At 38.8% G+C, this 24,008-nt stretch overlaps 1 protein-coding gene across 3 annotated transcripts in view; it reads right to left on the reverse strand.

Moving 5' to 3' along the window:
* The window catches only part of BNC2 (basonuclin zinc finger protein 2), a 556,774-nt gene extending 543,237 nt beyond the window's left edge, over positions 1 to 13,537 (reverse strand). For 2 of the 3 annotated variants that reach the window (XM_075594823.1, XM_075594800.1), the window contains exon 1: positions 12,447 to 13,536. In XM_075594823.1, the coding sequence (XP_075450938.1) occupies positions 12,447 to 12,449 (3 nt within the window). In that variant the 5' untranslated portion in view covers positions 12,450 to 13,536. Of the gene's footprint in view, positions 1 to 12,446 lie in introns of all 3 variants that reach the window. The other variant, XM_075594792.1, reaches the window with a different exon arrangement.
* Between the last annotated feature and the right edge of the window lie 10,471 nt (positions 13,538 to 24,008).

A 24,008-nucleotide genomic window follows, 5' to 3' on the forward strand; every position in this document is an offset into this window, starting at 1 on the left:
TGAAAAAGGGGGGTTTGCGGTGCTGAACCCCATTCATTTCAGCTCCTGGGACCTTCTGCGTCCGGAGATAATTATCTCCGTAGTATGTACCGGTAGCTGCTCCAGGGTTTATATTATGGCCGATTTTCAGAGCTCCCGCGGCCTGCGGGCCAATAGGAAGCCGTGACGTCACCCGGTGCTGCTTCCTTTTGGCCCATGTGACGCAGGAGCTCTAAACGGCAGAAAACTGCAGAGAGATACCGTCTGGCACCACCTTCGGAGGTGAGTATCTCTGCAAGCGGAGGGACCCTGGAGCTGAAATTAATGGGGTTCAGCTCCGTAGACCCCCTAATTAAATCCTGTATTCACAAATTCAAAAACGCGGCCCTTTGCAAGGTAAGAAAACTGACACAGTGAAAGAATTCAGCTTTGTAACAGCTTGACTAACGTTTGAATGGCTGTTTTAGTTTTCACTCTATTTTAACGTCTCTTCACAATCTCAAGACAGCAAAAAATCCGGGAATATATTGCACACACTGCTTTTAAGGGGCTGATGAAGTGATTGGGGCTAAACTGTAAAGCAGGTCTTAGAAGATTCACGACATTGACTATTTCTAGGGGTTGTGGAAAAAAATGACTTCTGGAGAATTTTACATTGCACTACGCAACCAGTGTGAAACAGGAGAAGTAAAGGCATTTTGTAAAGCAATTAAAACATTTGGCACTGCCTTAGTGGAATGTAACTTTTAAGTAAAAGTGCAAAACCACTTAGCAGGAAACACACATACAGGTAGGATTCTGGCGATGAGTTAATGTGACTGGTACATAATGTTTTCCTTATGTAAATCATAGAAAGCCGAATGTTTGTGTTATTTACATGTGTTTTTTTTTTTTTTAAGGAACACACTAGTATGAGTGTCGAAGAAAGAAAAATAGATGGTATATAGGGTTGCCAGGTGGCTTCTCTGAAAATACTGGACTCAATGGTGAAAGGTGCGTCAGGTCACTATGTCCAGGGAGGAAAATACCGGACACATACATGTCCAGTATTACAGTACCGCTCATTTTTTACTGGACAGAGTGTCCAAATACAGGACAGTCCAGTTCAATACCGGACACCTGGCAACCCTAATGGTACAGAGTGCATCTGATGTTAAGTGTAGAGAAGCGCACATCAGATGTTCACAACAAATATTAGCTGACACAGAAGCGTAGAAGAAGAAAATCACCGTTCTGATGTCAGGCACTAATACACATTCTCAGTTTCAGTCAAGTAATTATATCATACAGTACTAGTGAAACAAATTGCAAGTGTTACAAAAGCTTCTTTACTAAACAGTGCTAAGCTTTAGCACATCTTAGGCTGGCGCCATGGTATCGCAGACCGTGCGGAGGCGTCCGCACGCTGAGCGAACAGACTGCTTTAGGCAGTGTTCACGTCCATGTGGCGTGCGGGCGCGTGCCGAAGCGGGCGCGCGGTGCGCAAGAAATCAGTTAAAACGGATTTCTTGGCGCGACAGACCGGTCACGTGAGCGGTTCACCCAATGAGGGCAAACCAGCTCCATGACGCCCCTAGGCACGCCCCCCCACGGCCCGTCCACCATGGCCAGGGAAAGCACTCACTTACCTCACAGCCTCCACACCGCGCGGGCGAAGGCACCATGGCTTAATGATTACTAAGGCTTATTGCAGTTTTAAAGGGGCAACCACTTCTCTTTTTCTCTTAAAAAAAATGTTGTCCTGACCTTTTGAAATGGCATCTGTTTACATACAGTATTTGCAGTTGCCTTATAAACCTACCTAGACCTTTCAATGTAGGAGAAAGTCCCTATTACAATCCTTCCTGCCTGAGAATGAACAGCATGGCAGACAGTCAGATTAATCTTTTATTCAAGTCTGATGATGTCACTTCCCTCAATGAAACTAGCAAAGGATGCTGGGAGAGGGCATAGTAACAGTGAAGTCTCCCTGATACTCTTAAAACTCATTGTTTCTAAGTACTGCAAGTCGGTTTTCAGATTTTGTGGGGGGGGGGGGGATCCTTTTAAAGCAGCAATCCCCCTTGACAGTTTTGTTTCCCCTAGCCGACTTGAACTTGGAGGTCCTCTGGAGCTGATCTGGAGCTGATCCTTGATTCCCTGACCCTGGGGATGCCCCGATTCCTGTGATATTTTTAGGTTTTGTTGACAATAAAAAACAAACAAACTACAACTATGGCTGAAGATGTCGCAACTTTCTATTGGCCGATAGAGTGAGCCCTGATCCTATGGCTATTTTATGTGCATTTGGCAAGTACTCATACCTAATGGACAAAACTAATTGTCCATCGCTAGTGATGGGCCGCCAGGGGTGAAAGGGGACCACATATACAGTAAGCTCTGAGGAAGCCTTCTGTTCAGGTAAACTAAAACAAAACTACAAAATGCAGACTGCCAGTAATTGTCCAATCTTACATATGGCGTGATTAGGTCTGAATCTCAAATAATATCAATTAAACTTTAAATATGCAATTAATGGTGCAATCCCCGCTTCTTTACTGTAATGTAAGATAAGATACCAGTGCTCAGTTGTGCAAATGTAGGCCCGAGACACTGTCTTTGGAAACCACAATAACAAATATGACGGTACCATATATCCAATACTAGATGATGGTTTTGGTTTAAGGCGCATACTTAATTGATGAGAGAATGCAGCAGACATGCAACCATGGCAATTATCAATCTTTGCAAAAAACAATTAACAATCTTTGCAAAAAACATTTTTACATTAATATTTCTCCAGCAAAGGCGGCAAAAGAATTACTATATATAGCGCAAAGCCGCTTCTGTATCACTGATACAATGAATAGACTGAACATATGTAAATATCACATTAATAACTAAATCTATCAAAAAAAGTTTTCATTTTAATCATTACTTCTAAGCTGTGCTCCTGCTCCCCAAAAAATACTTTAAAATACACCATTTTATTGCTGTTGTTTACATTTCAATTGTATTTTCACCCCTTTTTTTTCTATGATACTGTAGCTCTACTTGCATCTTTTTAGGTTTTAATTGGTGACAAATATAACTACTCCACTTCCCTTACTCGCTTATTATATTGTCACTAAAAGGAACATAATAACGAAAATGCTTGTTCTGCCCTCAAACAAACATTGAGTGACTGGTGGATGAATGTATACAACATGTAGAATGAACACTGTTGGGGTTATTTACTAAAGTCTCTCAGCTGCAAAACTGTGGCAGACCGGGACTGTACCAGTACAAAACGGCACCAGATTTATCTAAGAAAAAAAAACTGCAGTTGCTTTTAAAATGATCTTTGCTGGATATGGTGCTGTATGTCTGCACTGTTTTTGCAACCTGGAGACTTTGATAAAAACATCCCTAATATTAGGGCTTTTCAACTCGTTTTCAACCGCGCATTATACTGTATAAGTTATGGTGGGTATAAAAGTAACAAAAACCCTCCACCGTACAGTATACAGCAAATAAAAAATATCCCTTGTGATCCCATTCACAGGTCTGCAACCCTGCCTTTCCCCGTTATCTCTTTGCCTACAATGCTTCTACTGCAGCTAGGGATTCTGGGTAATGACAAGGAAATGAGCACACCGTGTCACCTTTTGCTTCTTATCCACTTTAACATAGAGCCCTATAAGCTTATGCCTGCCGCATTTAAACCGCTTTTCAGCACAGCCTGGGTGAAAGAGATGCATAGCCAGTAAAAAGGGCCAGTTAAAAAAACAGAATTAGGAGTAGAAAGGCCACAAGCTACAGTAATTATAATTACATTGTTGATGCATAGAAAGAGTTTAAAAAAATATTCCATTTCAACATTTTGCAAGCATTTATATCTTCTGTCCTATATACATTTCCAACACTTTAGGTTCCAGGAATTTCAGTGTGAAGAATGCACTGAGCAACGAGTATAAAATTAGCAGGAGGAGAGAGTCCAAGGGCTACTACATCAAGGCTCAGATGTGATCCGCGGGACGCCAGATGAAGAGCCCTGCCCCATATTTAGTGTGCTTCATAGAAGCTACTTGCACTGTGCAGAGAAGTTTAACTTAGCCAATGACCTGTAAGGTTTCCTTTTCATAAATATATATATATATATATAATATATAATATATATATTTTAAAGCCAATACGCAAGAGGAGAAAACACTTTATCATTCAGAAGCTGTGCTCTTCTCTGCAGTTCTGAAACACTTGAAGACCTGTGAATGATAAACAAACAAAGAAGAAGAAAAAAAAACTCGTAGGGGGCTCTTGGAAAAACGACCGCAGAATTATTTGCTGTCTCGGCAGCTGGGTGAAAGAATTTGTACAATTCATTCACATTTTATATCGCAAAAAAACATTCTTCAGTTGCCAGACTGGCCTTGACTCTGAAGAAGCAATCTGGTTTCATAATGAACTGCAACTAAATTGCAGTCAAATAGGCTTTTAACCCTTTTTCAAAGCAGCGCACAAAATGCCTCGTATAGTAAAGAGGTGATACTCATCCACTATAAATACGATTTCTTCACATTCCTGCAGTCTACAACACTCCATATGTTCACCTTTCCTGTCTTGCCTTTAAATTCTTTATGGGCAAGCTACCCAGCTACCTGAACAAGCTCCTCACCTCTACCACATGCAGCACCTATCACCTGAGATCTGACTCCAAAACACTGTTCATGGTCCCAAGGCTCAACAAAGTATCCGGCTGTTCCTCCTTCTCTTACCGTGCACCCCAAAACTGGAACAACCTACCAGAGACTCTCACATCCACCACCAGTTTAAGTTCTTTCAAATCTAAGGCTGTCTCACATTTTAACCTGGTCTGTAACTGTTACATACGCCCACAACATATATTTTCTTTAACTGTGCATGCAATGTCTTGTATATAATGTATACCCTGTTCATTTATGTAACTGTATTTGTAACCATGTATTATTTGTCTTAACTCTGTGCCCAGGACATACTTGAAAACAAGAGGTAACTCTCAATGTATTACTTCCTGGTAAAATATTTTATAAATAAATAAATAAATATGTTTCTCTGTTGATATTGTCCAACACGCTCTTATATACAGTACATACATACATGCATGCATGCATGCATTCATGCATTCATATATATATATATTTATATATACTGTATATACAGGCATACCCCGCATTAACATACGCAATGGGACCGGAGCATGTATGTAAAGCGAAAAAGTACTTAAAGTGAAGCACTACCTTTTTCCCACTTATCGATGCATGTACTGTACTGCATTTGTCCTATACGTGCATAACTGATGTAAATAACGCATGTGTAACAGGCTCTATAGTCTCCCCGCTTGCGCACAGCTTCGGTACAGGTAGGGAGCCGGTATTGCTGTTCAGGACGTGCAGACAGGCGCATGCGTGAGCTGCCGTTTGCCTATTGAGCTAGATGTACTTACTCGCGAGTGTACTTAAAGTGAGTGTCCTTAAACTGGGGTATGCCTGTATACCTTCAAGCTCCAGTGTGCTTGGATACATATTTTTGTGGGTGTGTAAAATGGCTCCCATTTTCTTCTGCATGGATTCAATGTGATTAAATGCATGTTATATGATTTTTTTTTTTTTTTAATGAAACAAAACCGAACATTGTTCTGAATATATTTCAGGGATTATTTGATTTATTGAACAATTTTTTGTTTACAAATAATCCCTATGTTTTGCTCATGAACATTTTAGGGAACATTTTACTGAAATGTAATTTCAACCATTTTTAAGAATACTTCTCCCTTCTTCCCCTTCCCCATTTTTTTTCTCCCTCTTTTTCAAATGGGAATATAAGAGGCTCGATAATATACAAATTATTTTGATTTTCCTCCGATATTAAAAAAAATAAAAAAGACGTGGTTGCTTTAAAATTCTGTCGTCATTCTTGATTGATTAGCACGCACATGCATACATCTTAACTCCCCAAGAGTGGGACAATTACATTATTTTACATTTCTCCAATCACTAGAATAATCCAAAAAAAAAAAAGAAGAAGAAGAAAAGGACAGCAGCTTTAAGATGCTTTTTCAATAATTTTGCTTAAAAGAAAACATGAACTGCAACTTCAAAATGCATCAAAACAGTCTTATACTCTCATCACCTACTAGTATTTTAACGAATGTGTGAAACATGGCAATTTCTAGCCTTTTTCTAATGTTTCAGGAGATTCTGGTGTTTCTCTTGTATGTTTTTACATGCTTCAGAAAGCACACACTACAGTTTATGTGGCCGTTTTTGTTTAGGATGGCTGGCCACAATATCACCCTCCTGCAATGATGATGTTTTTAGCAGTAGCTGGAGGCCTGTATTAGTCTATGTAGATGATGCCAAAAAAACAGCATAAGGGGTTAGACTACTTGACATTATTTTAAATTCAAACGTTTGCCTGCATTTTTTTTTAATGAAATGTACTTTGCACCATCTTTTAGCACTTGACATGTATGTGTATGTGTGTATATACTGTATATATATATATATATACATATGCATATATATATATAGAGGTATAAGTACCGTGTTAGCCGAGCTTCAATAATCAAAAAATAAATAGATGATACCGTTCTGTGGCTAACGCCGGAAGAAGAGATCAGTGTATCTCGAAAGCTCGCACAAATAAAAGCATTTCGTTAGCCACAGAACGGTATCATCTATTTATTTTTTTATTATATATATATATATATATATATATATATATATATATATATATATATATATATAATATTATATTATGCCGCTGGTTACATTATGCAGAATATTTTTCCAGCTGCCATAAAGGAATGACATTTATTATTTAATCTTCCCTCTGATATTGGTTACTTTAGAACAAGTTACTAAACATGTCATACATAATACATGATACAGCATGCAGTTGATACTTAGCCCATCACCTCATCTCTATAAAAGCTTCTGTTGACAAAAAAAAAAAAAGGACTCTTGACAAACAAGTGTACATCTCAGAACTAATGAGACAAATGTCTCTTCTATAATTATCCAAGTAAAAAGAAATGACGCTTCTTCTGTACACTGAATCTGTCACTGCACAAGGAAAAGCAATGAAGACTTTGAATATTACTTGTATTTAATTCACTTTTACCTCGCCCTGTTAGAAAGGCCTGCAACATGTTACTTCCTACAATCATTTATATATACAGCTCAACCCCGTTATAGCGCGATCCGGTACAACGCGAATCCGCTTATAACGCGTTGCAAGCGTGGCTCCCAATTTTTGTCTTTATGAATACTTTACAACACGATTATTGGTATCTTAAACACTTTATTGTACAATGCCTACAATTGTACATTATTTCTAACGCGGTCCGCTTATAGCGCGATGTGATTCTTTGGACCCCAAGCACAGCGTTATAAGGGGTTAAGCTGTATATATATATATATATATATATATATATATATATATATATATATATATATATATACAGGGTTGCAGACCTGCCTGAGACATGCAGATGAGCATACAGTTATATTTGCATATATATATATATATATATATATATATATATATATATATATATATATATATATATATACAGTATATATATATATACACACACATTCATACAGTATGTACAACCCAGCTGCTAAATTGCTCTGCTTATAGGAGTCCCGTAAGGACTAACGTGAAAAATAAAATATAAAAAAAATATATAAAAATCAGTTTGCTAGAAAAGATCAATTAGTCCGAGTGCGGCTAACTCTGCAGAGCTCCCTTTAAAGTAGTCTCTCTGGGGATGTAGCATTGTACCTGTCCATAGGCTTATTGCACTGAAAAGCCCACCTCTTATTTCCATTTTTCTGGGCCCAAGTGAATCACATTGCCGCTTGCTGACAAGTTAGAGAGGGACTGCAGCAGGAACACGAAAGTACTTATTTCTTGTCTAAATCAGGCTGTTTTTTTTTGTTTTTGTTTCTTGAAAAGAGGACACAGCACTAGCTCGTGACATGGCAAGATGAAATGAGAGGTCTGGGATAGTCTTGGAGCAGTGCAGATACCAGTAATCAAATGACACTGCTGGAATGCAAATTGGCATTCTTGACTGCAGCAATTGCACAACCATGAAACATCCCTGACAGCAAGCAGGATTAGGACAAAATGTTATGTAAAGCGCTGGGGGGGAAAAAAGCCCACTCCAAAATACAGGCTTTAAAACATACATTTAGACACAGTTAAAGGAAATATGTTTGCCACAGTTAAACAGCGTGAACGGAAATATGTGTCCCACTGCATAAAACTGGAAAAAAATTCTTCCCAAAAAGTATTTACTTATTTTTTTTAAATGTAAGAAAAACACAGGAAAGAAAACAGCTAGAAAAAAAAATCATTTTTTTTTGCATATCTTGATATCCTGTCTAAGAAACCAAATAATTAGCCTTTTAAGAAATAAGAAGCCCAAACCACAATTTAAAGAAGGAAGTCGTTATTTTTAAACGTAACTGAAACAAATCTTTAAAAAGAAGGCCAGCAAACAAGAGGAAAGAAAAATGAGGAGCAATCACTGTAGGTAGCATAAAATTATCAGTTTAAAAAAAAAAAAATAGAACAAAATAGAATATCCCACATTACAACTTTAAACTGCAGTACTCAATGTTTATATATATATATATATATATATATATATATATATATATATATATATATATAGTGCAGAATAAATGAGTTCTTCAGTATTAGGTGATACCTTTTTTATTGGACTAACAATTTATGTCATAGGACAAGCTTTCGAGAGTTCTCTCTTCTTCAGGTCAAGCAATACTGATTTACACAGGAATCAATGGCTAAAACAGTGTATATATATATACACAGAGTTTTACTCTGTGCCCAGGACATACTTGAAAACGAGAGGTTACTCTCAATGTATTACTTCCTGGTAAAATATTTTATAAATAAATAAATAATAAATAAGAGACACTGTTTTTAAGTAAACCTTTTGCTTGCTTCATTCATTGTAACATCGCCAGAAGAAGCGATCAGTGTATCTCGAAAGCTCGTACAAATAAAAGCATTTCGTTAGCCACAGAACGGTATCATCTATTTATTTTTTGATTTATATATATATATATATATATATATATATATATATAATATATATATATATATATGATAGTAGTCCAACCTTATCCTTGGACATAACTGAAAATGAGATCTTCGAGTCCCTGTATCCTTTATTTGCAAGCAGAGAAGGGTGGATAGCTGTGTTAGTCCTTTCCTCCATGCAGTAAATAAAGGAGGGAGTATGGGGTACAGTGTAAAAGGTATCATACCACCTACTCCCTCTCCCTCCTTAATTTGTAAAACAAATGAAAATACATAAATAACGGTTATTATCTTTTTATTTTTACAATTCTACATTAATGGTTACGTTGTTTTTTTTTATGTTACGTACACAGTAGATACTATACATTTTGCGGCTTTCAACCAACTTTATACTGGTCTTTCATTTCCTTCACTCTGTTGTCTTGGAAATCATTTGATGTATGCTAAAAAAGCTCATCATATGACTTCTGTGGAAAGATGAAGAAAAAAAGAGTGTGGAATATTTTAGAGTTTAGATTTCATGTTGGGTTTTTTTTTTCTCCCAACAAAACTTTTTAGGAGTGGCTGCTTAAGGTATGTTTTTTTTCATGTCTCTATAACACTGCTTCATTATAACACAGCGAGCAACCTCAACCCTGGCTGACGTTTTCCAGCTAAATTAAACATCCATTTCTGATATAACATTCCTTAACTAAATAAAGAATGGGCTCTGGCATAAGTCTTTCTGAGCTATGTAAACTCTGAAACCTCCAGCAAACGCTGTAACTACAACCTCTTCTAACGGAACGTGTGACAAAGTTTGTATTCTTAGTGACACACGGATATGTTTCAAATATAGCACTTTTTTGGGGGACAATTATTTTGTTATGATGTAGGTCTCAGTTCTGAAGTTTCCTGAACATTAGCGCCTGTAATTTTCCTGTTATATGTATATTAAATTGCTCAGATGTAATGCAGACTTTATGGATGCACGCATGCATATGCAGTATTTATATCACTTGGGAAGTTTGTGTTCAATAACTGAATGTCCAAGTGTTAAACATAAGACACACTGAAACTAAAAGCACAGGGTGATGTTATTCATTAAAGTAAAAAAAAATAAAAAATAACACTTGTACTAAAACCACAGTGATCTTTGATAAAGATAAATGTACAGCATACATAGTTTAGTGTATCTTTCATGGCAAATATTTGAAAATCAACATATGCATTCAAGTATTGATCTATTAAACCTAGTATGAAATACTGTATGAATCAACTTTTACCATGCATTTGTGAAGGCTAACACTGGAAAATCACAGTAATAAACTGGAGCCTTTTATATTCTGCAATGCACACATCCAACATTATCCTACACGGAAGTGTTGTGTTATCCCAATACCATCATGCAGAAAAAAAAGTGTTAGAATTGGTAGCTGGTGGTCCTACTGAAATCTTGTCAAATGTATTCGGTAGTAAATTCTTTCAGCAGTTAAATAGTGTATACTCTCTTTAAGTCACAGTGTCTGTACATTTCTATGCCACTTTATCTCACTGGTGTAGTTGCTTATTTTATGATGCTTTTCGTCCATAACAGTTTTTTTTTACAATCGCTTGACTCTAAAACACTTTAATTTCTGTGTAATCACACAGTGTTGGGGGGGGGGGGGGAGAGGAGGGGGGGGGGGAGAGGAGGGGGGGGGGGGAGAGGAGGGGGGGGGGGGGGGGGTTAGGGGCAGCCCCTCTCTCTTCTGTTTTGTAGCCTGGATTTTGACAGGCCTATCTCTCCCACACTCCATCTGGGGCCTTTGATCAGTGGAACAAGACATGTCACATTAAGGGCAAGAGGGAACCAAAAAAGAAAGACAAAATGCTAAGCCTCTATCTTTGGCCTTTACCACTTAGAAGAGGTGTGACAAGCACCCATCCTCCAAAGCAGTCCCATGCTGCATTCAACATGGGGAAGCAAAGAGGGGGAGGATTGCACTTGCAAGGCACAGAGATCTCCCTGACCCATGACTGCTATGGCCCATAGAGGGGTAATACCTGATTTCTGGAAACAAATGACAGCAAATAATGATAATAAAAAAAAAACATGTGAGCACATTCACATGTCGCAGGCAGGTCCACCACCCTGCCTCCCCCCATAATCTCTCAACACACGAAACAAATGATAAATAAGTGAATAAGCCAGCGCTACCATGAACTACACTTCCTAAAACGTGCTGCCACTTGCCGGCTTGTGTAAGAAATCCTTAGGAAAACTTTGCAGCTCTGCACAGAAGATCTGCACTATTCAGGACATGAGCAGATGTTACTTAGCAGATGATACTTTGGGATATCTGTATGTAATGTATTGATCCAGATTCATCAGACCTCTTAAATCTGTTCAGAGGTGAAGGAATGTTAGGCCTGTGATCACAGATGTACCCTTGCTATATTGATATGTTCACTTGGCTATGCCACTGAGTAACCTAGATCTCTCTCAATCTCTAGTTATCGTTCCCTATTGTAATGGAAAATAAAGTACAAAGGAGTACAGGATTCACGGAGGAGATTGCAACTCTTTAACAAAATACACATTGCCCCTATTTCTCCTTTGGTTTATTAACTAACACACACAGCATCACAGATTCTTGCAGGCTGCAAACAAAATCTGAACAGTTACCAGCAACGGTCACTAACAGTGCAGAAACTCCCAATCCTGGCACTTAATGTCCTCCCTAATCACACAGCCACTGAAACACTCAGAAATTGCCACTTTCTGTAGCTACCTATGTACGGCATATACCTATTGATATATCAGTTGTATAATATATGTTTTATATATTTACAATCTGTGCAATACTGTACAATAATTTAATATAAATATGTTTTCTTAAATAGTTACCTACACACCATCTATTTACCAAACTACATAACATATAGTATCAAAAACAAAATAAAACACACACACACATACTGTATATACATACACAAATATATACTCACACATATACATATTATGTGTATATATAAATAAACATATAGATATACAAATATGTATATACAAAGATATACAAATGCATGTATATACAAAGATATACAAATGCATATATATATATATATATATATATATATATATATATATATATAAATATAAAATATTATATATATATATATTATATATATATATATATAAATAAAAATATACGCACACAGATGTATGTATATATAGATATAATCTCTTTCTCTCTATATATTTATTTACACATACACACACAAGTATATTTTACTCACCCAGATATGCCTATACACACACATACACACACACACACGCACGCACACACTGTATAATCAAAACACTTCATTAAATCAGATCAATACAATGAGTGTACACTGTACATAATAGCTGGAGGGAGCTGCTCACTTACCATATCTGCATGCTGCTTCTCACTTGCACACCCCTTTGGTATCTTCCAAGTAGCTGAGGCAGGAGAGTTTTTGTCAGTGTCTGTCCAGCTTTCCTCCTGTCCTCAACTCTTGTTGCTCTTTCCCCCAGCTATCTTGTCAACAAACTTCAGATGTCTTGTTCAGGCAGCAATTAACTCAAGCAACAACAACACAAATGGGGGGTTACGAGTCTTGCTTAAAGGAGAATAGGTCCCCAGCCAAAAGTTAGGAGTTCAGGAGACGCCGGAGACGTCCAGAGGCATCAGGAGTTGGAGGGAGAAGTATAGAGGATGGGAGGGAGGAATAGCTCCTCTGATTGTGTATTTGTCCTACTTAATGTGACTTAAAAAGGATCTGAAACAGCACAGCTCTTCCTTGCCACGTTTTTGCCCCCCTTTGGTGAGTTTATGTTCTGGAGAAGACACTCAAAAAAATGAAACTTGGATATATATATATTTATATATATTATAGTCCAAAAGAGAAGTCTGTTGCATACAACTCTCTAAATAAGCGGGTTGGTGATAAAATAATAAGAATCCTAACTAAACTTTTTTTTTGCAATGAAGGGGGGAAGGGGGGGGGAGATGTGGCTAGGGCAGGATGGGTGGTGGGTGAGTGAGACCAGGAAAGAGATGAGATCTTAGAAAGTCTTCAGTCTGTTTCTATGCTGAGACACAGTAGACACACAGACACAGCTCCTCTTTCCCCCCTCTGCTGCTGTTGCAGCTGCCCTTGCTGTTGTTTCTTCCTTATCAGCACAGCTAGTCCAGACACTGCTCCATACACTAGGGGGTGGGAAAGGCTCAGAAGGAAACAAACGCTGAAATACTGACAGTACAAAGAAAGAAAGGCTGAAGCTACAAAAACTTCAATAAGTTTTGCCCTGAGACTGGTTATGCTGCCTGTGGCTTCTCTTCAGCCCCTGAGTGTCTCTCTCTGTGTGTGTGTGTGTGTGTGAGTGTGAATGTGGGGTTTGGAAGAATTTGCTTCTCCCCCCTTCCTTTCCTCTCTTTCTTCCTCCTCAGCCGTCACGGTGTAGGTTTGCAGGGTAAAGAGTCACATCTGTGTGTGACACTGAGCCAACCCAACTAACCCTGCCCTGGAGACACAGGAAAAAAAAGAAAGAGAGAAATCTACAGATACTCATCCAGCACAAGACTCTCGAGCACCCTAGCACATGCATTTCAAAAATGCACTGCAAAGATCAACACGCACCCTGCAGCAACAACGCCACGGTGCGAGAAAGGCAATTATATTTAATGACAATAATGATCCTAGTGGCAGAGCTTAGCGTGTGCAAACAGCAGCAGCGCTGATTTATCACTTGAACGCTCATTTGCATGCCATTACCCAGAATCCTTGGTTGCAGTGGAAGCATTGTACGCTGATTGACTATGGGGAAAAGGCAGGCTTGCGGAACTGTCTGAGACGTGGATGTGCTCATAAGTGGTATTTTTATTTGCTTATCACTTGAACAGGGTAAAACTTTCTGCTTTCCTAGCATGCTGTATGCTAAATCACGTTGTGTGGATGTGCCCCAGGCACCTAGAATTTGGGTGAATCCGTGATAATGCCTTGGCATCTCCATCCTGTGTGTCTGGGAATGCTATCGTAGGTTTTTTTTCTTGGATTTTACGCTAAAGTTTATTAATTAAAGTGCAGATTGCACTTTGGTGGGAGTTTCCGTGCGATCGAGCCCCGATCGGCACTATCATAGTTTAATAAATAAACCTCAAAGTGTTTCATTTTTTGGGTGGATACAGTTAGTAACACTTTGGTTTTCAAGCTTTATCTACACTAGAGGACCCAAATACTATCTTAATTGGTTTACCATGCAAGGGGGGAACTACAGTATCTACATTTTGTGAATGAAGGATTGCCCTTTGGATAATGTAAGAGAAAATAATATATTTGTTATTTATCAGTGACAGTAAACGCAGTACCGTACATAGAATTTTGCAGGCACAAATCCTGCACCGAAGAGATTATAATCTAATTTTGGTGCCTGAGGCACAGGGAGATAAAGTGACTTGCCCAAGGTCAAATGGGGCCGACACTGGTATTCAAACCTGGTTCACTCACTTCCAAGCCAGTGACATTTCTGCTGAGCTACTGCTTCTGTAATACTGTATGTAGTCGCTGTAAGAAAACATTTTTTTCATGTAAACACAGGATATTGAAGCCTTAATAAATATTCAGGACCATATTTTACCATTTTTTTTAAATTTTCTTAGAAATTACAGTATATGATATAGATTAAATCTGTAAGCAGTGTGACCATACCTCCCTTAAAAAAAACTCCAAAAAGTCTAAACGCAAAATGTTATTGAAAGAACTGCAGAATTGGTCTAAAAACGTGTTAAATGTAACACAAAAGACAGAAGTGTAAATTATGAAGTTATGGTAGAATTTAGTGATATAGTCAAGCAGCAGCTATATTAATGCAAAATAACCATAGAGAATTTAAAGTAGCAATACTACATTCCCGCCATTTTTTTCTTTCTTTTTTTCTTATTTGTATATGTAAAGCATGTGACAATGTATAATGCTACATTCTAACCTAAGCTGCCAATTGTTTGGTGCTCCTGTTATAAATATGTAAAAATCCTGATTGTGTGCCTAACGAAATGGCCGCCTTCTAACTTTTTGCTGCAGTCTGTGAAATGCTGCAGCTGATATGTAACATTATATTACTAAGTGCAACACATTATTGTTCCAGCTTTCAGAGGAATAGACAGTCTGCTGTTTGGAACAGAGCAAAAGATCTGTTTGCAATACTTTGTTGCCAACGGGCAGAGCTCAAAAAGGTGTGTGTCAGAGCTGTTTCCAAAGAGGAAGTGGATATGACTTTCTAAATGGTTGTTGTAGCAACCAAATGATGATCAGTGCATTAAAAAAACATTCAAAATGGCTGTAGAAGTTTAAAAAAAAAACGCAGACAGTATTATCTAATACCGCAGAACTGAATTCTTTAAATAAAAAAAAGATTGTCACGTTTTTCTGCTTTAAAGCTGCAGTTCCACGCGAATGCATATATATTTGTTGAATCTTTCCTGAACCTGAGCCATGGTCCCCCAATGTTGAGGGACCCTCTGGTTCTCCAGATATTTAAACTTTTGTGTGGCGGTTTGGAGAAACAAGAAAATCACAAATATGGCCACCATATTACAAACCTGGCAGTCAAGGGGGTCACCAATTGAAGGCCGCAACGTTATCTACCAATGACATCACAGCTTTTCTAATGGCTGCCTTGCTGAGCCCTGTCCTTGCTGCCATTTTTTGACAGGCGGGCACATTTCTGAAAGCCCCATTGGCAATTAGCAGAGGGGTAACATGGGACTGGGGACGCCCCCTAGTTCACCACTGGGGGCTTTGTGAGCTGTTATTGGGTGGTCTGTTTCTGGGGAGTTTGGGCAGGAAAAGGTGTGTCTGTTCCTTCAGATCAGGTGTGGAAGGTTTCGGTGACTCTGGCTAAATAGCCCCATTGGTGGAGGCTGGTTGGGGGGTAAGTGCAGGGTAACCTTGCCAGATGGGGCTCAGTTACGGTAATGCCTGGTGGTGGGAGAGTGGGCAGGGCTCATTGTGCATTGAGTACCTGGACCCATCATGAAGCTAACGGGTCAGTTGAGCAGCTGGGACTTTGGACAGTCCTGACTAGCGGGCCCTGATGTAAGCATCATTGGCCTCACCTGTGGGGGGAGCACTCTGGCAGTGTTACCACCTCCCCTTTGCTGTATTTGAATAGAAGCTGCGGTCATTGTACCTCCAGACCTTTGTGTGTGTGTACTTTACTTACGGAGGTTTCGGGGAGGGGTTGGAGTTAGCAGCATCGTAGGCTCTGAGGTCGTGGAGTAAACCTGCATCTTCCTTATCTGCTTTCAAATAGCGGAAAAAAAGATAAATTACTTTGGATATATTATAATAACTTTATTTCATACAGCACTCAAAGCGCTTCATAATTACAGTATAGTGTGCAGTACTATACATAAGACTTTTATAGACACAGTCCCTGCCCAGCTGAGTTTCTAATCTATGATTTTGGTGCCAGAGGCACAGGGGGATAAAGTGACCTGGCTAAAGTCACAAGGAGCCGACGCCTGGAATTGAACCAGGTTCCCTTAGCTTCGCTCTCAATGTCATGCCATGTTATCACAGAGTGTTAGAGCCATTTACCCACTGAGCCACTCCTTGGCCACCAATTATCGATGGGCTCTGGGTAGTTTTGGGGTAGTGCGGAGGAAAGGTCAGGGTGGCTGAGTGGGTATTGGTTCAGATGGGGCAGCTTGGGGCAGGTGGATACTGTATTTGGGCAGGACAATTCTACAGTAAGTATAAATAAGGGCATTGTAAGGGAGGTAAAGTTGTTTTAACTGGCACTGAGGAAGTCATCTGTTAACCCCAATCTCCCCCCATTATATATTTTAAAGCAGCAATCCCCCCAAGAAGCCTATGAGTTTAACTCATATAATGTTAGCATCTCACCCCTGAGTATGTCCTGCTCTTTAAAAAAAAAAAAAAAAAAAAAACGTGTTCAAACATGACTTTTCTAACCTGATGCTGATCTGCACTGGGCTCTAGAGAGAGCTTCATTTTAACCTCCCGGACACTTCATATTTCAAACCCTTATATCTCCTGAACGAAGCATCAGATTTAACAAATAAGCATACAGCTTTGGAAAGGGCAAGAGGAGATATCATAAAGGAAGTCCAAAAATGTAATCTCGACCCGTGCGGACTGCTGCTTTAAGTGTTCTTCTGGTTGCAAATCATATTTAAATAAAATAATATCTAAAAAAACGAGTGGTGTTTAGTTGTCGCAGCATGACACGACTGTTTTTGTAGCATTGGATCTGTTATGATGTTCTATTCTACTGTTCAGGGTCCTGGCTGAGGGGCAGAGCATTAGTTATTTAATTACCAGGTGTATTGGTTATCTTTTGTCTGGGAGTCGGGAGGTTGATGTTACATATTAAGTGTGAATTTGCTGTAATATTTATTAATACATTGAGCTGCAGCCTTACCGCCACCAAACATGATTGCCTGGTCTCTTTTATTGTGGAGTTGTTTTAGTAACTGTGTTTTAAGACAGCGGTGCGCAAACTGGGGGGCACGCCCCCTTGGGGGTGCGAAAGATTATGTAGGGGGGGCGCGGGCTGCTTGCTTACAGTTGAGTGCAAATAGCTGCACGGCTATTCACAGTTGAGTGCAAATAGCCGCACGGCTATTTGCACTCAGTAGGAAATAAAATGGAAAAAAAATAAACATCCCAGGCAGGAATTGAACTCTGGTCCATTCTGTTATTGGCCTGGAGCATAACCACTGAGCTATAACACTTTCTGATGCTTATGTAGTGAATAAAGGCATAGAAGCCTATTGACATTACACTGTTCATAGCAGCTCGGCTATTCGCACTCAGTTAAGTTGAGTGCGAATAGCCGAGCTGCTATGAACACTGTAATTTCAATAGGCTTCTATGCCTTTATTCACTACTAAAGCATCAGAAAGTTGTATAGCTCAGTGGTTATGCTCCAGGCCATTAACAGAGTAGACCAGGGTTCGATTCCTGGCTGGGATGTTTATTTTTTTTCCATTTTATTTCCTTAAGAGTGCGAATAGCCGTGCGGCTATTTGCACTCAACTGTGAATAGCCGTGCGGCTATTTGCACTCAACTTAACTGAGTGCGAATAGCCGAGCTGCTATGAACACTGTAATGTCAATAGGCTTCTATGACTTTATTCACTACAAAAGCATCAGAAAGTCGTATAGCTCAGTGGTTATTCTCCAGGCCATTAACAGAGTGGACCAGGGTTCGATTCCTGGCTGGGATGTTTATTTTTTTTTCCATTTTATTTCCTACTGAGTGCGAATAGCCGTGCGGCTATTTGCACTCAACTTAACTTAACAGCATCTGCTGTGCGGTACGCTTTTCTGACCAGCAGACTTAGGGAGGGTTTGTTCCTATAAATTACACCTAGTTTGCCATAGGTTTTGGATGTCAGGGTATCAATGTGCATCCCAAATGTTAAATGGGAGTCAAACTATATGCCCAAATATTTGAAACTAGTAACACAGGCTAGGGTGGTTTTAGCGTTGATTCAGAACTGGAGCTCATTCATTGGAAGCTTTAAAAATGTGCCCTTGGTCCCAAATACCATTGTTATAGTCTTGTCAGTGTTTAAAAACAGTTTGTTTAGGGAAATCCAATTTTGAAGTCTCAAAAAGTCAGATTGAAGTATGTGTTCAAGGTCGAAGAGGCTAGGGCTGTGTGCATATAGGATTGTGTCATCTGCATACATGTGTATTGAGGCTTCCTTACAAGCTGTAGGAATATCATTGATGAACACCGAGAGAGTAGGGCCCCAGAACAGAGCCTTGCGGGACACCACTGGTGATAATCAAGGGGTTGGAGTTAGAGCCTGAAATGGACACTTTGAGATCTACCTGATAGGTAGGAATGAAACCAGTTTAAAGAATGCTTCTCTATTCCAGAGCACTGGAGTTTGTTTAGCAAGATAACATGATTAACAGTATCAAAAGCCTTTGCAAAATCTAGGAATATTGCACCAGTGAGTTGTCCCCGTTCCATTCCACACTGGATCTCATTGCAAAGTTTTAGGAGGGTAGTTACCATGGAATGTTTGTGGTGAAAGCCAGATTGGAATTGGCTAGGGAAATGTGTCTTTGTATAGTAGTCGCTTAATTGGGAGTGAACACATTTTTCCATAACTTTGGATAGTATTGGGAGAAGAGAGTTTGGCCTGTAGTTTGAGACAGTTTTTTTGTCCCCACTTTTAAAGATTGGGACAACTCTGGCAGTTTTCCAGGTCTTAGGGATATGGTCTGCAGACAGAATAGAGTTGACTAGGGAAGCAATCGGTTTGGCAATGGCAAGGGGCACCAAGTCTTAGGAACTTAGATTTCAGTAAGTCAGGTCCATATTGCTTAATTTTAGTTTGTGGAGCACTTGTGTAATCTCCTCTTCAGATACTGGGACAAATTGAAAATTGTGAGCAGTGTTGGGAAAGGATGGGGCTGTAGGGGTACTCTCAGAATGAGGTTCATGTTTGTGTTTTGAGTTGCGTTTTGCTAATAAATTATTAGCACACTCACAAAGTATTTATTGAATGCATCTACGTCAGTGGATTTTTTTTTCCTCCTTAATGATATTACATACTTTAGTTGATGGTTAGAAGGCTGGAATATATTGTTTATAACCTTCCAGAAGTTAGCTGGGTTTGATGTATTCTGGCGAAGATTGTCAGAGTAATATTGTGCTTTTGCATGTCTTGTTTGCCTTGTGCACATATTCCGCAGGCATCTGTACTGATTAAGATTCTTGGTAGTGCCAGTTACTTTGTAGCTTTTCCACAAGGCATCCCTAAGATGGTAGAGTGCTATAATGTCACTTGTAACCCACGGAACATGGGCCCCCCGTACCCTTATTCTGCGTAGTGGAGCATGGGTATTACAGAGTTTTAAGAACTCGTATTGGAAATAGTCGAGTGCAGAATCGGGGTCGGGAATTAGGTCGATTCTGTACCGAGGGCAGCTGGTAAGGTCAACCAGAAACTGTTGTGGGTTAAGGTTTCAAAACGTTCTAGTGAGTAGAACTTTAGGGCTTGATTGGGGTGGTTAGATTTTGCTTACACAGTACACTATTGCACGGTCACTGAAAATGTCAGGAAGGATGCCTGAGGATTGGGTTCTGCTGGCATTAGAGGAGAGAATTCAGTCTAGCAAGGAATGGTTGTAAGTTTTCAGGTTTGTCCGTGTGGGTTGGGAAATTAGTTGCATTAGGCTAAGTGACTTGAGTTGTGTCTGGATTTTGTTGTTTTTAGGGTCGAGCCAATTGTAGTTGAAATCCCCAAGAACTATCAGCTCACTCATCTCATTCAGAGAGGAAATTACAACCCCTTCAAGGTAGACCTTATCAGCAGGTCCTACACTACCATTTTTTTTACTGTGTCTTTTGTATTTCTTCCACTGCATAGAGAAAAGAGGAAACAAAACAATAATATAGCTAATAGCATGGGATAAGTGACATGTATGCAGTACCTAAGAGGTGCAAATTTAGGAGAATTTTGTGCTGTGTCAGCTATAGTGCAGTTAAAACGGGTTAAAAACAATGCAAAAATAATCTAAAAAACGAAAAGTGCAAAGTATATTAATATTTCCCACTCTAATTGCGACAGCAAGGTCATCACCACCATTCACGTGCGTACTTGGAATGGTTAATTAAATAGAAGTGGGATGGATGAGCTTAAGTTAAGAGGGGGCTACAGACCTCTCAAACAATTTAACAATTAGACAGTACACAATCTTAGCAAGATCCAAACCCACAGTATTATATAAGTATACATTTATTTCTAGAAACAAGAGACTGACGGACCACAATCGATAACCATTTACTCTAATCTACCCTCTAGCCACATATCAAATCTGTGTGAAATAAATGTGTGGGTGCTCCTCCGAGGTAGACAGTAAATAATGTACAGTAAATAGCAGAAAAGAAAGTCACCAAAAGATGGGACCGACACCTCATAAATGGAAAGTAGTCTGGGCGTATATAAAAAAAAATCAGTGAGTATTTATTACATAGATACAATTTAAAAAAAACAGCCATAAAGATTAAAAATACGAAAAGAAAAACATCAGCACAAAGCAACAGCAAGGTCAAGGTTTTGGTCAGAATTACTGAACCAGGTAGAGTCCCGGGTACTAATGATCTAAAATGTAAAAGAGTACAGAATATTGTTCCGGTCAGCACACAAACAATGCAATATATAATAATAGGGATGAGTCGTTAATGAAAATACATATATAGAGTATCAGACAAATTGATCAATATGATTCTATCATTCTTATCTGGTAAGTAGCATGTTCGTCCTCCATTGGAAAATATTGTGACGTTCTGGTCTGCAAGGATATGTACAAGTTTGCATAAATCCAGATTGAAGTCGTAACATGCAGTTACTGGTATGCAGCATTGCCGATCTGCCAATGGGCCCAGAGGACCCGCATGCAGACAGGTAAGACAAACTGATCCCTTCACTTGCTGGTGGGCTCCCGTGTTTGCATGCTGTTGCGCTGGTGTCGTGACGTGCTGTTGTATGCTGACACGCCCAACGCGCATTTCGCTAAAGAAGCTTCGTCAGCGGAATCCCGTACAAGGGAAGTTGTCGGCTTATATACTCTCAAGGGTTGATGACATCTTATCGGAAATAAAAATGTAAAAATAGTTACTTCTACAATATGGACTATGTACAGAAATAAAAATAAGTTATATATTAGATCTATATTTTACCCAAAAACCCAGTGAAGTTCAATTCTTAATTCAAATCCCATGAAACCATTGTTTTCAGGTTGAAAATCCATCTGCTCTCATGCTGTTACAACACATTTTCCATATTTCCTCCTGTAATGCCCATGGATATTTAATTCTATTCCTACTGCTCTCAGTGATCCTGGTCTACCATTGTGGCAGGACAAACAATGCCTTCCCACACCGGTGAGTCTCTTGCCATTGTTCTAATCTCTTTGTGCATGTTGTATATTACCCACATGTTCAAGAACTCTTATTTTCAGTTCTCTTGAAGTCATTCCAACATACAGCAGGTTACATATACATTTAGGTATACTGTATAAATAATTCCTCTGGATTGACAATTAATATAATTTAAGATGTTATATTTTATTTCTCCATTGCTACCAGTGATATACTTATTGTCCTTATTGTACAGGCCTTACAGGAACCACAATTAAACGATCAGCTGACAACCTCCAACACTTATATGAGCCCTGGTATCCTCCCATTGTGAGTTGTATGTAGAAATAAATCCTTGGGTTTGGGAACCAATAATTAATCTCTGGTTACTTGGATAGCCCCTTTATGAGCATATTTAATATCTCTCTTGCTGTACCCTTTATGTTTAAAGAAAGTACCCAGGTCACTAGCTGTCATCTAAACAATTGTGATGCACCCGAAGATATTGTCCAATTGGTGTTCCCCTTAAAAGAGCTGGAAGATGCGCACCTGAACTATGACGGCCAATGAGAATGCTTCATTTTGTCATGTTAACTATAGACTTATATACTGAGATGCAATATTCACAACTTCTAAGCTTTTCGCACACACTTAGCATAAGTATTATTTACTTAAACTATTTTATTATCTACGTACCTCCTTTAAATACCTGGACAATAATTTTTTTTTTTTAGATACAAGTACATGTCTTTTCATGTTTGCCTTCAACAAAATGAAAGATGGGAGTCAACACGTGTTAATTCACTATACTTTGCTCATCAACTGAGATGAGTGTCACTGGCTTTGTTACCACCTGTAATCCAACTCCCCAAATATGTTACTTTACTAAAGTTCTTAATGTCGGTAAAGTGCTGAAAAATATCATTTATGGGTTTCAGCCAGCAGAAAAGCTAACTACCCTTGGTCTGACCATCAACTTCAAATAGGCTCCAACAGTGGTAAGTGTATGGAACAGTGTACATATACATGTCTGGCAATGATAGAATTCAAAGTTAATATTGTACAAACTAGAGTTCCTTAATCAACAGGTTAATCTCACGTGCTGACCATATAATCCAAATATTACCACAAGAGGGGGCACTGCTGGTACCTTGTCACTGAATATTCTGCATTACAATACATACTGTATCCACCACCCTCAAAACATGTGGGGAAACAGCTCTGTTAAGCAAACTGTAGGCATTGAGATATAACTTGTTTCAATTAAGTACACTTCTAGGACATTCCTACGTGCATAAGAAACAAAATATATAAACGGCAATAATACATTATGCCCAACACCAAAGCCGCATTATGATCTGATCAAAAGTTTATTGAAACACAAAACAGTATTACTTTTCTAACTTACATGAAGCGTGTACTTTTAGTAACTAAAATTTAGAAAGAGAGAGAGAGCATTGTTACAAAATCAAATCAGAAATGTTAAGACCATAACAAAAATAAATAAAGCCAGGCATTATATATAAAGTTGCAATCACTGCAATATTCTCGCTTGATTTAAACTTCAGAGAGCTTCAAAGCACAATTCACCCCATAAACAATGTTTTTTCCGTTTACCTGATTTCTCTCCAGGGTCTTTTCTGTGGAATTTCACTTGTCCGGGAGAACAATTCGGCCACTTGCTCCAATGGGAGATTACTTTGCAACTTTCTATTGAGTGTCTCTATGTACATCTTGTATGTATATAATTTTATCAGCCAAAATGAGAAGTTACGTTCCTCAACAGCAATGGAATCGCTGATGTGTGGGGTAATGCGTTTCTTCCCCGGGTCATATAAATATAAAAACTATACATAAAAACTAATAAAAAGAAAAAACTTGCGCGTCCGAAATATAACTGCTTTATAATGACAGAATTCCCTGCTACTACTACTAATTTTATGTATTGAGCGATGTATAACATTTTAAGTTAACTGAGTGCTACAATCTTACAATCTAATTTAATCTAACGAATTTTCATAAAACTACATAGATGGGGCACAAACTAAGATCTTTTACA

The sequence above is a fragment of the Ascaphus truei genome, chromosome 1, assembly GCF_040206685.1.
Source record: "Ascaphus truei isolate aAscTru1 chromosome 1, aAscTru1.hap1, whole genome shotgun sequence".
Lineage (NCBI taxonomy): Eukaryota > Metazoa > Chordata > Amphibia > Anura > Ascaphidae > Ascaphus > Ascaphus truei.